This window comes from Hemiscyllium ocellatum, chromosome 11 (genome assembly GCF_020745735.1).
Source record: "Hemiscyllium ocellatum isolate sHemOce1 chromosome 11, sHemOce1.pat.X.cur, whole genome shotgun sequence".
NCBI classification, from domain to species: Eukaryota; Metazoa; Chordata; class Chondrichthyes; order Orectolobiformes; family Hemiscylliidae; genus Hemiscyllium; species Hemiscyllium ocellatum.
The window spans coordinates 25,782,986-25,800,036 of NC_083411.1; the positions used below are offsets into that span (position 1 = coordinate 25,782,986).

General features: G+C 41.0%; 1 protein-coding gene across 1 annotated transcript in view; it reads left to right on the plus strand.

The window, feature by feature from the left end:
* Window positions 1-17,051, plus strand: part of LOC132820396 (transmembrane protein 164-like) — a 131,047-nt gene that overhangs the window by 66,151 nt on the left and 47,845 nt on the right. Inside the window, exon 4 of the mRNA XM_060832483.1 lies at window positions 14,266-14,344. Coding sequence (XP_060688466.1) covers window positions 14,266-14,344 — 79 coding nt within the window. The remainder of the gene's footprint in view (window positions 1-14,265; window positions 14,345-17,051) is intronic.

Below are 17,051 nucleotides of genomic sequence, written 5' to 3' on the forward strand. Positions count from 1 at the left end.
ATCGTGTTCACAATGAAAGTTTGTGGCACTTGGCAAATAATAGAATTAGAAAACTCATTATGATGGCTTTTGATTGTCCATTGAAAGGATTCTTCTGTTAAAATGCTGCAGTTCACATGCTGTTTGAGAACCAAGAACTGAAATTGTCTTGCCAAGAATGGTATAAAGCTCTGTGTGGTTTTCTTTCATTATACCTTGGATTAACTGACTTTTCTAAAAATATTTTTTTAAAAAGTGGCAGAAGAGAAATTTGGGACGTTTCCCCCCCCCCATGTTTCTGTGTGTGTCTTCTGGCATCATTACAGAACACAACGACATTTTATTTCCTGTTGGCAACACCGTCCATGTAGCAAGTGACTATCTCAGCATGACCGATGGGGAGTGTACATTGGTTCCTTCAAGTAAGGTAGTAGCTAATACTTTCTTAAAAGTTAAATCTAAATCAATAATTTACAAAGACAACACATTAAAATCCATAGATGAATCATTTCCTGATTGCCTACATCCTTGATTTCTCTGCTGGTTGGGGTTATCGTACTGGACTGCTTTTGTCAGTCACTCTGTTTGGGGCAGTGTGCGTGGGAAGGTGGGGCGTAGCCCTTTGTTAGCTTGTGGGACAATTGGAGGCTACCTCATCCCAGTGCTTCAAAACTACAACTCCTGTTAGCTAGTTCAGATTCACAGCTTTGTGAACTAAAGGAAAAGATTGTGTGGCACTGGTGGGCTTGAGGGAACTGCAGAATGTCATTCATTGGGAGGATGAAGCAGAAATTAAGAAGGGTTGATCCAGGATATGGAGGGAATGTCCTATGAGGAGATGTTGAGTAGATGGGCTTGTACTCATTTGGGTTGAGAAGAATGGGAGGTGGCCTTTATGTCATTTTTGAATTGTTGTCGAGCCTTTTCAGCATTTACAAAATGCTGTCCAATGTTAAAAGAAAGATGAAGCTGAGGATGATAATGTGATAACTACCCCATATTGTGTGGAGATTGGCTGGAGACAGATGAAGACCAAATTAGATCGATATAACATGAAATGCTTGCTTAGTGGTTCTGTCAGTCATTCATCACAAATGCAGAAATCTGGCAACATAAGTCTTGTTCTTGAATACACACAAAAAATTATGACACCCTCAGGATCTAAAAACTCAAGAATTTTCAAAACTTCATGTCCATCATATAGATTCATACAGTACAAAACGAGTTTGTAGATGGCACCAAAATTGGTGATATCGTCAACAGTGAAGAACTGAATCTAAGAATACAATAGTCTGTTGATCAACTGGGCCAGTGGGCTGACGAATGGCAGATGGCATTTAATTTAGATAAATGTGAGGTGTGGTATTTTGGTAAGACAAACCAGGGCAGGACTTATAGTTAATGGTAGGTCTCTGGGGAGTGTTGTCAATCGGAGATTGAGGAAGCGCAGGTACGTAGTAGTGTCAGAGATAGACAGAATGGTGAAGAAGGCATTTGCTTTCATCAGTCAGAGCATTCATATTGAGGGCTTGAAAGTATGGTCCATGTATAACATGGGAATAGATCATGACTGTGTATTTGAATGTACACAGAGAGAGAGAGAGAGAGAGAGAGAGAGACATGAGCAGAGAGATTATTCTGAAACTATGTAGGATGTTAGTTAGACCTCAGCTAGTGTATTGTGTAGTTCTGGGTATTACACTTCAGGAAGGATGCCAACACATTGGACAGCATGCTGAGGAAATTTATGTGGATGGTTCCGGAGATGAGGCATTTCAGTTATGAGAATGAATTGGACAAGTTTGAACTTGTTTCTTTGGTGGGGAGAAGGCTAAGGGGAGACCTAACAGAAGGTCTCAAAATCAAGAGGGGTCTGGACAGAGTAGATAGGCGGAAACTGCTTCTGCTCATAAAAGGATCATCAAAAAAGCTTTACAAAAGACTGTTTCAGACATCAAGTGGTCAGAATTTGGAACACCATGCCTAAAATTATGGTGGACAAAGCTTTTAAGTGAGGCATTTAAGAGAGGATTAGATGGTTCTTTAAATGGAAATGATGTGAGAGCTACAGGGTAATGGCAGGAATTTGATACCAAGTCAAAATGCTCAGAGGGCCAATGCAGACCTGATGAACTGAATGGCTTCTTTCTACATAGTTTGATTCTGACAGAGCTTGCAGCCATTCTAGTAATCTCCCTCAATAACTTCAGGAATCATTTAGAAGTTGTGCAGGATCGGTTGTGCAACATTCTGATCATCATCAGTATTACTGTGATGGCTTTACTGGGGAAGAATATCTCCCACTCCATGATAAGCAGGTGATGTGATGGGACACATTAAATACTTTTGTATTTATAAGTAAAAGAATGATGATGGATTGCTCAAGTCATGTGATTCCTGTGTCTCTTGACTCTACACTGAATGAGCCAACTGACACAGGCCTGAATAGTCATTTTTCATATTGATTTGTTCTAACAGCTTCTGTTTGGAAGTGTACACCCTGTCCACTTCAACAGAATGACCTGGTAACTTATTCTTTCTCTTACCTTCTGTAAAATTCTGTCTGATTTCACATTGTTCCAACTAACTTACTAACATTTTCATGGGTCATATTTGAACCCCTCTGGTCATTTATAATTGACCTATTTCACTATTCATCTACATAACCTTGAGTTTAAATTGGGTAATCAGTCATGTTGTAATGTTTCTTCAAATAGTCCATATTTTGAACAAGGAAAACCCTTTATATGTTAATGAGATTGCTTATTTGCAGTCAGTAATTTAATCTTTAATGTTTGTTGGATAATACTTATAAAGCAAGGTGGCACGGTGGCACAGTGGTTAGCAGTGCTGCCTCACAGCGCCAGAGATCCGGGTAGGATAAATAGACAAAGTCTTTCCTCTAGGGTTGGGGAGTCCAGAACTAGAGGGCATAGGTTTAGGGTGAGAGGGGAAAGATATAAAAGAAATCTAAAGGTCAACTTTTTCACAAAAAGGGTGGTTTGTGTATGGAATGAGCTGCCAGAGGAAGTGGTGGAGGCTGGTACAATGGCAATATTTAAAAGACATCTGGATGGGTATATGACTAGGAAGGGTTTGGAGGGATATGGGCCAGGTGCTGGCAGGTGGGACTAGATTGGTTTGGGATATTTGGTCGGCATGGACGAGTCGCACCGAAGGGTCTGGTTCCATGCTGTACATCTCTAAGCGGATGCATTTTGATTCTGCATCAGAACAGAATCTGAATGGTGGTGCAAGCTCAAAGGGCAGAATGGCTTACTCCTGCACCTATTGGCTATTGTCTAATTTGATGTCATTCATCCCTTCCTCTAGTTAGACTGCTGAATTGACTGTTATTTTGAGGGAAATAACTGAATGATTGCCACTGAATGAGATAGTAGAATGTTCATAATATTTAAATGACTATAGTCTTTCGGTATCCTGAAAACATTAAAGTAGGTAAGTCCCGAGGGCCTGATGGGATCTATTGCAGAAATTTGAAGGAGGCAAGGGAGGAGCTATGACAGGGATCTTTGTTTCCTCTTTAGCCACAGGCAAGATCCCAGAAAACTGGAGAATAGCCAACGTTCCTTTGTATAAGAAGGACAGCGGGGATAATTCAGGAAATTTTAAGCCAGGGATCCTTTCATCAATGGCAGGGAAATTACTGGAGAAGATTTTGAGGATTAGGATTTACTTGCATTTGGAAAAGAAGTGATTAATTTGGGATAGTCAGCATGGTTTTGTGTAGGGAAGATCTTGTCTCACAAATTTAACTGAGTTTTTTGAGGAAGTGGCAAAGATGATGAGGAATTGAGAATGATTGAGGGGCAAATCAATCGTTGGGAATGTCACAGGTATTAATGCTAGAGCAGGAGGAGGAGACACTCTTAGCTGATATTGTTTACTTGTTACTATTCTCTCCTCTTCAAATCTACTGCCAACATTTCCCACCTCAAAAAAGCCCCACAAGATTGCTTTATCTCTGAAAACTAGGCTCTAGGCAGATTTTTCTTTATGGTTAAGCCTTGATTTGGGAATAAATGAGAAGATGTTCAAACTTGATTATTACATTCCTGGGTTTTCTTTGCTATTCCAAATGCATGCTTTCTTGGCATCAGTCCTGAGCAGGATTTCTGGACTGTTTCAAGAAAAAATGTGGCTTATATGGAAGTAGCCATTACTTGCATGTGCAGTATCTTTTGGGACACCATTGCCATATTAAATATATGGAGGGAGTTCATCTTGGTAGGAATATGGTTGGGGTGGGCATACTAAAAGTTTATTCTAATGATTCTGGACAATTACCTCTCATTTATCCACCTTCCAGCTAACGTGCAAAAATATGTTATCCACAGAGTAGCTTGAACTTTCCAGTCCTCTCTTGTGTTCTACTTCAGTTTCATAGAGATCTTACTGACATGCAATAGTGAACCTTCTACAGTTGAGTTGGTGCCTGGAGGTGGCCTCGAAATAGGGTGAAGAGGTCACATGGTCCACAGTCTGTTGTGACTTTTCATCTTCCAGAAACAGGGACTCCAAACAATGTTTGGAAATTAGAGGAATGACCTTGTTCAGAGGCTGTCCTCGGCAGTGTTTCTGAGAAGAAACATTTTGTGAAGGGCAGGTCATGCCTCACAAACCTTATTGAATTCTTTGAGAAGGTGACTAAGGAGGTGGATGAGGGTAAAGCGGTAGATGTGGTGTATTTGGATTTTAGTAAGGCATTTGAAAAGGTTCCCCATGGTAGGCTACTGCAAAAAAATATGGAGGTATGGCAATGAGGGTGCGTTAGAGGTTTGGATTAGGAATTGGCTGGCTGGAAGAAGACAGAGGGTAGTAGTTGATGGTAAAAGTTCATCTTTGAGTGCAGTTACTAACGGTGTTCCGCAAGAATCTGTTTTGGGACCATTGCTGTTTGTCATTTTTATAAATGACCTGGAGGAGGGGCTAGAAGGTTGGGTGAGCAAGTTTGCGGATGATACGAAAGTCGGTGGAGTTGTTGACAGTGAGGAAGGATGTGGCAGGTTACAGCGGGATATAGATAAGCTGCAGAGCTGGGCAGAAAGGTGGCAAATGGAGTTCAAGGTAGGTAAGTGTGAAGTGATTCACTTTGGTAAGAGTAACAAAAAGATGGGGTACTGGGCTAATGTTGGATACTTGGTAGTGTGGATGAGCAGAGGGATCTTGGTGTCCATGTACACAGATCTCTGAAAGTTGCCACCCAGATAAATAATGCTGTGAAGAAGGCATATGGTGTACTGGCTTTTATTGGTAGAGGAATTGAGTTCCAGAGTCCTGAGGTCATGTTGCAGTTGTATAAGACTCTGGTGCGGCCACATCTGGAATATTGTGTGCAGTTTTGGTCGCCATACTATGGGAAGGATATGGAGGCACTGGAACGGGTGCAGAGGATGTTGCCTGGTATGGTAGGAAGATCGTATGAGGAAAGGCTAAGGCACATGGGGCTGTTTTCATTGGAGAAAAGAAGGTTTGGGGTGATTTGATAGAGGTGTACAAGATGATTAGGGGTTTAGATAGGGTAGACAATGAGAACCTTTTTCATATATGGAGTCAGCTATTACGAGGGGACATAGCTTTAAATTAAGGGGTGGTAGGTATAGGACAGATGTTAGGAGTAGATTCTTTACTCAGTGAGTCGTGAGTTCATGGAATGCCCTGTCAGTAACAGTGGTGGACTCTCCCTCTTTATGGGCATTTAAACGGGCATTGGATAGGCATATGGAGGATAGTGGGCTAGTGTAGGTTAGGTGGGCTTGGATCGGTGCAACATCGAGGGCCAAAGGGCCTGTACTGCGCTGTATTTTTCTATGTTCTATATTCTAAGACTTTAATATCTGAATTGATTGTATTGAAAGTGGTATACAACACGAGAAGTCTACAAGCAGTGGGAATGGAAAAGTCTCAGCATAATTCACACAAGAGGCATACTAGTGAATTTTAATGGTGGAAGTATGGAATAAATTTAACTTCCGGTCTGTCCCTTCTTGCCTGAACTGCTCTTCCTGGTTCCCTTACAATAGTGAGTTTCTCCCTTTCTCCATGATGATGCTTATTTTCAGAGCAAGTGTCAGCCATGCTGGAATCTCTCAGGCTACTGTTCTGTGGGATGCCTTGGGATTGAAGCTAGTGGCACTATGACAATTGTCAAAAGTTTCTGGAAATGTGATTCAGACCAAGAAAGAAGCTCCTGTGAATAGCTGATTAAAATTGATTCTCTCTATCTGTCCTTCAATGCTCATTTTCACTTGCAGTCTGGTGCACAAGTACCCAGGAAGTCTAGTTTATACAACTTAGCCAATAAAACCATGTTTACAACTAAAATGTGTAGTGAAAAATCCAATACATCTATCAGTTGTTTGCAGTTTCCCAGGGTGAGTGCCTCCAATATGGTTGATTGGAGAATTGGAACAACATTGACATTGATCAGATGTAATGAATTTCAACCCAATTTTCTAAAATTTCGGCAGCTCTATTACTCCTATAACCAATGTGATCAGAAAGCGAAGACAAATATAATATTTAATATAATTTTGTGTAAAGCATTATCCCCTGTTGATCCAATATTCATATGTATTGCTTAGGGGGGAAAACATACATTTTATTAGGGTATTTCATCTTCCATCAGAACATTCACAAGAATTCACAAATACAAGGGAAACATCTTGTACTGTACAAGGAGTGTGCTGATTGGTTGGTTAGCCAATGGATCCTGACTGGTGGAGGCGTCATTGTGGAGCATGTGCCAATTAGATGATGACTGACAATTAACTGCTATGCTTTGTCCAGATGACAGGTTGATTCTGACTGGTCAAGGCCTTGCCCTGAGGAATGAGCCAGAGAACAGCTTGCAACCTTGTTAAGCTGAAACGGTTGCAGTGTCTGTGCATGTTCATTGTATCTACAAAGAGCAGGGCCTAGATTGATTAAAGCTGCAAGTGTCACACTGATGACTTTACATTAGTTATAATTATAATTATTAGCACACTCAGAATTATTTAGCAAATACTGTCCAATCTCAGAGTTACATCTACACTGTTAAGTTGTGCAAGCATTAACTGGTTGGTTGTGCATGTCTAGTACCAGTCCTTTGTAAGCAGTCAAAGAAATATGTTGGAAATGATCCATCAGCCATAGGATGTACATATGTGGTATTGCACAGGCTGGTGCTGAAATGCATACATAGGTGGTCCTTGATTAACATGGATATATATTCCTGAAAATCACCATGTTAAGTTAAGCTTCACTATTGGAAACTCATGTTCACAGAAGGTCAAAAAAGTATAGATTATGAGTGTAAAGTTAATATAAACTCCAAATCAAGACATGAAAATATGCAAGAAGACTATCTTTTAATATTTCTTGCCTGACATACAAGATTGCTTATCTGGAGGCTGAAGGATGTGGATCTTCACCCAACCCATCTGTAGTGCTGGAAGTTAAAAGTTGAGGATATTCTGACAGCTCTTCTGCTGCCTTGGAGATGGAGGTTTGTGAGGTGCTGCATTTTGGAAAGTCAAATCAGGGCAGGACTTATACACTTAATGGTAAAGTCCTGGGGAGTGTTGCTGAACACTGAGACCTTGGACTGCAGGTTCATAGTTCCTTGCAATGATGTCGCAGGTAGATAGCATGATGAAGAAGGCATTTGGTATACTTGACTGTTGGTTAGTGCATTGAGCATAGGAGTTGGGAGGTCATGTTGCGGCCCATGACATTGATTAGGCCACTTTTGGAGTATTGCATGCAATTCTGGTCTCCCTCCCATAGGAAGGATGTTGTTAAACTTGAAAGCATTCAGAAAAAATTTCTAGGGATGTTGCCAGTGTTGGAGGATTTGAGCTATAGGGAGAGGCTGAATAGGCGGGGACTGTTTTCCTGGAGTGTCGGAGGCTAGTGTGACCTTACAGAGGTTTATAAAATCCTCGGTGGGGTGGGTGGGGGGGCAGGAATGGATGGGTTGGGGGGTCGGAGGATGGATAGGGGTGGGGGAGTCCAAAACTAGAGGGCTTAGGGTTAAGGTGAGAGGGGAAAGATTCAAAGGGGACCTAACGGGGACTTTTCCATCAGAGGATGGTGCATGTATGGAATGATCTGCCAGAGGGAGTGGTGGAAGTTGGGACAATTACATCTTTTAAAAGGCATCTGGATGTGTATATGAATAGGAAGGATTTAGAGGGCTATGGCAAATCGGAGTAAATTTATTTAGGATATCTGGTTGGCATGGACGAGTTGGATCGAAGGGTCTGTTTCCATGTTGTACAACTCGATGACTCTAAATGTCCTTGGGAACAGATTTTAAAAACTTATCCAGCCGAAACAAGCACAATGAACAGGAATGTGTGCAGGAATACGGAGTTATGAAGTGCAGATATTCTTCTGCATTGCTCTGAGTCAAGAGGGCAATGGTATTATCTTAAATCAGATGTGTGTAACTGCTGAGCAGAGTAGTAAAGTAAAATCCATGCTATGGTGAACTGTATTCGTTGAGACCGCACGATAGACATCTTTTCAGCTTGAAGTCAACATCCTGTTGATGGTGAACAGCACTGCATAGTACAGCATGGTTAGTTTCCCTGTTGATTAAATTTACACTGGTAATTCTTGTCTTGATGAGTGCAAGGAAAAAAAGATCCGACAGTACGTCTCTTATGGCTCACGCATGGACTACCAAGTGATTACTGTCCTGTTTTGTAGTAGGTGAAAATGACACTCAAACTTGAGGTCAGTTGTTCGTGTTTGCGCAAAACAATGTTCCATGAAAAGGAAGGAAATAGCTGCAAATAAAACTTCACAAAAAAACTCAATGTTTCCTGTGAAGAAATAATTTATGTATATAGTTTTATTTCGGCATGGAGTTTTTGGCTGTGTGTCTGCAGTCAGGGGGCTTGTTTCTCTGGTACTTGAAAACCAGTTCACAAATTATTTAAAATGTCGGAAGGTGGACGAGAGCCAGGGTTTACAGTCTGAATTACCAGTCGTAGGATCGCTACATACTTGTTTTACCCCTTTTCCTCTATTGGTATCACTTTTCTCCTGTCTCCCTTTTTGTGTGCGTGTGGTTAACTGGCACCAGGCACTCACCTAGTAGCTTAGTCCAAGAGGCAGCTCTTAATGTTAAGTCTGGACCATTTGTGTGGACAAGCTGTTCAGCTATTACAGCTGAACCTTATCCTTTGCTTGCCTGATGTCTGCACTGCAGTTGGCAGCATTGAGCGTTGAGGACTATAGCCAATATTGCAATCCCTACCTCTGGATTGCTGTGCCCAGTTGTAGATTCATTGTTAACGTTGTGCAAACACACTGGTACAAACTGCGATTGAATGCCAGGTCTCTCTTTCCTTTTTGTTTTCTTCTTTATGAGGTTGAACCATTGTAGGAATTCCAAACATTATTTTATAATTAATGCTTTCTTCATTTTAACAAGAAAAGATTTTTCCACAAGAATGAGACATGCATTTCCTTGTTTTCCCTTTTCTATTTGCAATCTCCTAATTTTCAGAAAATCATGTTGGTGGTGTTGTTGTTGTTGTTGTTGGTCTGTGGTTTCATTGTCGTTGAATGAGTGCTGGTATCAAACAGAGAGACCAAATGGGGGAATTTTTATAATTGAGAATGTGCCTGAACACTCTAGGTTGAAAACCTGACCTTGACCACTTACAATAGGTGATATACGATAGAAATTCTTCATACAACAGGAGTTTTTATTACTTTGTTAGTAATAATAAAGTATTCTGACACCAGTACTTGATCATTACAATCTTGACACACGTCAGGTCGGTGTTGAGGGAGTACTACACTGTCAGTGGTGCTGTTTTTTTGGATAAATTGAGGCCTCCACTGCCTAAACTAGGTGAAAGAAAAGATGGATAATCCTGCATTGCTGTAGCGCCCTTCACATCCTTGAGATTCAAAACCTTTTTATTGGCCAATGAAATACTTTTTGAAGTATTATCACTGTAGTAACATATAACCACAGACTTTAGTTTTAGTCATATAATAGAAAATACAATCAGGATTTCTCTGAGCAATGCTGGATTTGTGTTAATTTGGATATTAAATTTGTAGTGCTAATAACTAATTAAAATGACTAATGCTATTGTTTAACAGGTTAAAGTTCACATTTCTAATCACTCCTTTAATTCTTATTAACCCTCCCTCCCCCTCCAGTTTGTGTTCAACATTGGTGTCCTTGTTTTATCTCTCTCTATTGCTAATCATCTTTTGATGTTCATGTAAATTAAAGATGATTAGTGTTCAATACTAACTGAAACCATAACCAGGAACATGAGTGGAGAGAATCCACTGTATTGCAGTTCTTGTTTGTAATGCTCCCTGTGCTGCCAAGTGAAATAATTGTTTTGTTATTCTAAGTATGACCACATAATTTTTCAAGCAAATTTAATTTGCAGTAAAATACAACAGTTGTGTTTGACTGGAAATTGATAACATTAGCTTTGGAGAAGAGTTAGAATCATAGAACCCAAACAGTGTGGAAGCGGGCCATTGAGCCTTCTCACCCCAGACCCATCCTGCTACTCTATCCCTGTAATCTTGCATTTCCCATGGCTAATCCACCAAGCCTGTACATCCCTGGACACTTTATGGGAAATTTAGTATGACCAATACACTTAACCTGTACATCTTTGGAGTGTGAAAGGAAACCAGAGCACCCAGAATAAACCATTCTCTCTCTCTCTCTCTCTCTCTCTCACACACACACACACACACACACACACACACACACACACACACTCTCTCACTCTCTCTCTCTCTCTCTCTCTCTCTCTCTCACACTCACACTCACACTCTCACACACACTCACACTCTCACACACACACACACACACACCCCTGGAGTTGTGAGGCAGCTGTGCAAACCACTGAGCCATTGTGCTGTGCTGCTGGTTTTTGGCCCTTTGCTAACCTGGTGTGTCACTGGGCTGAACCTATAGCTTTGGGAGCACATTACTTCTTCTAACAAAAGGACCAGTGGTTAACCTTCCTGCTGTATCCCCACCTTTTTATAATCCCATGGGGGACCGAAGACGTGCCAGACAACCTATATCCCTATGGACATACTGAGGGCCTTTAACTGGTCTGAGTGGTTGGGGGAGGCACTCATTAAACTGGAGGTCTGGCATCATTAGTTGCAGAGATGTTTGTGGTGGGGTCAGGTCCCCAGCAGCCCTGTCCAAGAATAGTTTCAGCTCTCCTTCCACTGTCCTCGCTGAGACTCCTGACCCAGGACTTAACTGGGTTCCTGGTCATGACTAGACAGACTCCAGTCTCAGCAGTGGCCATTGTTCCTGGTTGGTGCTGCTTGGAATGGCCTGGGAACAGGGTAGGAGGTCAGGGTTGTGGAGGGCAATGGTGTTGCTGGCCATTTGTTCGGCAAACAGCTCTTTCAAGGTGGGACTTTCTCCCGGATTTGGAGGGAGCTGGTAGAGTCTCGCCTAAAAGTGTTTAACATGTTGCACATATTAGATTGCTGTTGGATTATCATTGAGAAGGCGGATGGGCTACTCCTGACCTCAGTTGAGAGTGTTAGGGCATGAGCACTGCAGCAACAATGTGAACTGTCAATGTCAATGGCTTCCTTTGGCCATGCACTGTGTATTGAGCTGGTAGAATTCTTCTCCATGAAAGGCAGTGCAGTTGGCATGGGTGTGATTTTCCTGATACCCAGATTAGGTAGCACCTCAGGCAGTATGGCTTTTTCCAGGTACAGTATTCAAACGTTGTCCCAGGTTATTCGCTCCAGTCTCTGGAGTGGAACTTTCATCTCCTGACCTTCTGACTAAAGAGAGACTGCTATTTCTGTGCCACAGTTAATGGATACAATTCAGAGGAGCACTGGTTTTAAAATTCTTTGGTGGGTTGTTGACATCTCTGGCAGCATTTATTACATGTCCCTGATTGCCCTTGAGAGTGTGGTGGTGAGCTGGGAAAGAGCATACAGCAACTGAGATAGAAACCACAAAGAAGGCTGTAAATGCTGGAAATACCTTTACTTTTTTTAAACTTTTATGATATTTGTAGATGAATCATCACCCCTGTGTAAAAACATCAGGTTCCCTCTCAAAAGCACACAAACTATCAAACTTTTTAAAGATTATTATTTTAACTACTTTGCTTGTTTCTGTGTCTGCATGAGTAAATTTTGAAGTATCAAATGTAGATTTCACTCACTGAACATGCGGAGTGCATCTATTTGAATAAATTGGAACTGCAGGATTTGATCTACAGTGCTTTAGTTCAGAGGACATTACATGTTAACACTGTCAATATACTTCCTGTGTGATGATCTTAATTTATCACAATTCTAGCTACTTGCTCAGCTCTTGCTTCAGACAGTGTCTGCAGATGCCACTGAACCGCTATGTGTTTTTCTGGACAATTTTATGGACATTTACGCAAGCTACAACCCCATAAGTACGCTGTTATAAAATTTAGAATGATAACCGAGTTGGTGGTTTGTATATTTCTTGTTTTCGACGTAATTATGAGTGTAGAGAGAGCTGCAGAGCAGTTGCAGGTAGAATAAGGTGATGTAATTTGATTTACATGATCTCTAATCTGAGGAACATAGGAGCAGGAGTAGCCCATTCAGCCCCTCAATGAGACAGTGACTGATTTTGAAAGGTGAAGCCCATATTTTGGGAGTAGATACTGTTTAAATCAAACTCCAGAATGACTGCTGTGGCGCGCAATTTACTAACTCTCCTGTCAGCGCACGATCCTGAGTATTAGATAGACTTCTCTTGTTGCCTGGATGGGAAATTCCTGATGCTTCTCTTCCTTTTTTAATGCATGTCTGTTTCAGAAACAGAACTATCCCAATATTTGCAGCTGTAATAGGAAGTCTATATTCAGTTAGAAGTAGCTTCATTGTCATGTGCACTCAAATGAGTGAAGTGAAAAGTTTGCAATGTTGCTGCTTATGGTGCCTTTTTAGGTACAGGACACCTAGGTACAGAAATGGAAGAATAATAAATAAAAGTCCAGCATAAGAATTCAATGTTTTTAGAGATTACTCAAATTACACTCCATTTCACCAAGTCCGTGCCAGCACTGTGCCTCCGGACCGCACCAGGCCAAGTCTCCAGACCACATTGGCCTTCCAAGACCTGAGGCCTCACTTCCAGTCCATGTGGGCCTCTTCTCCCCTGTGCCAGCCTAAAGTCCGGGACTCACCCCAAGACTCTCCTCCTCTCGCTGGCCTCTGGTCTGGGACTTGCCTCCCTGCGCCAGCCGTTGGTCTGGGACTCACTTCCTCCACTCCCTCTGGGTTTTAAAACAAACACTGCAGAAAACAGAAGAAGAAAAGGGGAAGGAAATGGCAGCGCAGAGGAGCTTCATGATAAGTCCCTGAATAACAGAACTGCCTAAACCATGAGAGCCATGTCATGGTGCCCACCACCTGTACCGTCACCATTTCCATGTAATAAAGATAATTGTCAGTTAAAATGGATTCTAAAGTAACCCTGCTTCCATTACTGTAACAGGAGGGAAATTTCAGTGTTAGTTGGACTTCAGAAAGAAAGATGACAATAGACCTGGAAAGGAAGATGAATTAAAGGAGAGACTGATTTCTCAATGTAGTTCTGTTACACACCTAGATTCCTGCAGTAACCCTGTTGAATTTTAGTCTATGGATTTGGATTTTAAGCGGTTGTTGTTTTACCTTGGAACTGTATGACACCGATTCCTCTCTGTAACAATGGTTCCTTTCAAGCTTTAGAAGAATCTGTAATGTTGATATACGTTGAAGCTCATTTCTTATCGTAGTTCAAGTTGAATTCTGTCTGTCATTTTACATTTTCTATCACGTAACATCACAGAATAAAATTAAGGTGCTTAACCCCTAGAATGTTTCATACATTCATTGTGCTAATGCTGTGGGTTCATTAGTGCTGAGCATTCCCTTAAACATTTCCCCTCAATGCCCATGATGATACAAAGCTCGCCATGTACGGAATGATTCCCTTTATAAGACGAATGTATCTGATCTACCATTGGGTTAACACTGCATTTATCAAAACTTGAAGACTTGTTTCTGTTGGATGTTTGAAAATAGTCAGACTTACTAAACACTTTTTTTTAACCAGAACCACTTCCATCAGATATGTGACATGGCAAAAGCAAGTTGTTTGCGAAGCTCTTAGTAATCTGATCAATTGATAACAACTGAAGGGTGTAAGTGAATGGGGGAGATAAAGAATACATGTTTATTTCACAAGTATTTTGTATGTTATCTTCCCAGCTCCCCTTCGAGATGGAAGTCTACTACATCCAACACATCACATTATACATTGTTCCAATCTATCTGTTGCAGAAAGGGGGTAAGCCTTTTGGATTTTTAAATGTTTCAAATGACAAACTCTTGTGCCAGTTTAAATATTTGATTTATTGCACATTTTACTACATTGCCTCAACCAGTAGCTGTTGGCTGAGTAAATGCTTGGCCTAGTGCGGAAAAGCAAACACTAAAACCAAAAATGTAACAGGATTGATCACTGGCTTATGGTGAATTCATTGACCTCAAGAAATAATAATAAACTTTGGTTTTACTGATCCTGTACAAGGGAGGGAGAACCAATAAGGAATTCTGATTCTGATCTCTAGCCAGTAACTCAATCTGACACAATATATTGAGGTGTCAGATGAGAACAGAATTGGGTCCCTCCTATAATGTTTCTTTCAGCAAACAAATTGGTTGATAGTCTAGACTTAGTCGTAAGGAATGAAACTTGGACAAGATACTGGGAAATGTTGGCAGACCCAGCATAAGTTGGTACCTTCAGGAGAGGAGGAATATTTGGTTGCTCAATTGACTTTATTTTGAAACCATTTGAATGGAATTAGTCAGTACATTGTATTAAAGCCTAGTTTTCCACCTCGGGAGATTAAGACCCCCAACTAACAGCTGAAAGCTAAAACTTAAAATCTCCTGCTTGACCACACCCATTCAGGCTTCTTCTATTGTTACAACTTTATAAAAACAACACCCAAGGCCTCACAAGTCAGTTAGCTTCTCGTAGTCTGCTCAACACTTCAGTCTCTGTATAAAAGAAACCAGGACAAAACACACCTCTTAAAGCTACAGTGGTCACAGCATCAAATTTCTCAACTGCCTCCATGGATGATCCAGAAGCTTGTGAGGAATAGGAATATGGTGGGTTAGTGGGTGGTTCAATGAGAGTACAGCTGAGGTGCAATGTTGGAACAGAATGGGGAGTTGATGAGGAGGCTGGTCGTATGGTCAGGGAGCATTCACTGGATGCAGTCAAGTAAGAGACTGGAAATTTAGCTATTTCAAACATTAATATTAACTCTATTCAATGGGTGAAACTACAAAAAGCTGGAAATATTCAAGTCTGGCAGGGGAGGAGACAGTGGTGGAAGGGATGTGGGGGCAGTCCATTTCTTGTCCTGTGCTATGTTAGAGGCAGTCTTGAGGTTATCAATGCTTCTCTCCTCTCTCTCTCTCTTGCTTTGTGTCTCCAATCAAATGCCTGCAATCCTAAGCTTCTGCTTGTGTCTCTTCCATTCTTCTTCGCTATCACCCTAGTGAGAGCACATGGATCACTGAATCTGTATGAAGCAGTAGCTTTCCCTGAGGACTCCTGATGACTCTTGAGGGCACCTTGTACAATGCAGTAAAGATCCATTTTCAGAGATTTTGAATGGAAAGTAAACCAGTATTTAGTAACCATCATACCTTTTCTGTGACTTCACATGTAGTAAAACAGTTTTATTGAGTAGAAATTTTATGATTCACACCACCTTATTCATGTGTCATCCTTGGAAAGGCTTTTCACCCTTTTTTTGTCTGTATTGAGATTTTAAGAGAATAACGAGTAATTGTGTGTTGAACAGTTTGAACAATTCATAACCATAAAAATTGACAATTTGTATTTGGCTGGAGTCCACATCTGTTAATGTTAGCTTCACTGTCTTGTCTGGAGAAGAAATAAAAATTGCTCCCTTTGCTGGATACAAAGGATACCATTTACCATTGTAGTTGTACCACTGTTAGTATTTCATTTGGAGCTAGTGAACACTTAGCCACTTCACTTTGAGCACTGCATAAGGATTGTACTTATATAATTAATGTTAAAATATTCAATATCTATAACTCATGCTAAAATAACAGTTTAGGCATTCCTATCCCAATGTGAGTTAACATCATAAGGGGATTGTAGAGTGATTCAAGTGGGGGATGGTAGGAGAATTTGATGGAAGAACACATCTGACCATGTTTCTAATTGGAGGCTGAGGGGTGAAGTTATAGAGGTTTATAAAATCATGTGGGGCATGGATAGGGTGAATAGCCAAGGTCTTTAACCCAGGGTGTAGGAGTCCAAAACCAGAGGGCATGGCTAAGGTGAGGGGGAAAGATTTGAAAAGGACCTGAGGGGCAAAATTTTCATGCTGAGAATGGTGCATGTATGGAAGGAAGTGATGGAGGCTGGTATAATTACAATATTTAAAAAGCATTTGGATGGGTATGTGAATAGAAAGGCTTGAGAGGGATATTGACCAAATGCTGGAAAATGGGACTAGATCAGTTTGGGATGTCTGGTTGATGTGGATGAGTTGGACTGAAGGGTCTCTTTCCATGCTGATTGACACTCTAATGTCCATGACACTATTTAATCGCCATCGTGTAGGCGGCAACCCTGCACTAACCCATTTATAAATCTGACTGACTAATGGTCAGCTGGGGCCATCTGCTGGTGACTTGCAGAAATTAACATTAACAGGCTGCATTTTGTTTCGACTGAAGCTATCCCCTGAAGCTATCAAAATTGTATTCCTGCAAATGTCAGGCGATTTTACATTTGAATGTTTTTGTTAAAACTTTTACCTCATTGCTAAATGGCCCCTTTGTAAAGTTATCTTTATAGACCTGCCAAAGCTAGTAGGAAATAAGTTCAAAAACATAAATTTAAATAACTGAAACCCCGAGCCAGGTTGGCAGTTTATATCATTTGCACTTTGCAGTTTGTTTGCCAAATAACATTGTGGTGAAAGTTGAAAAATGCC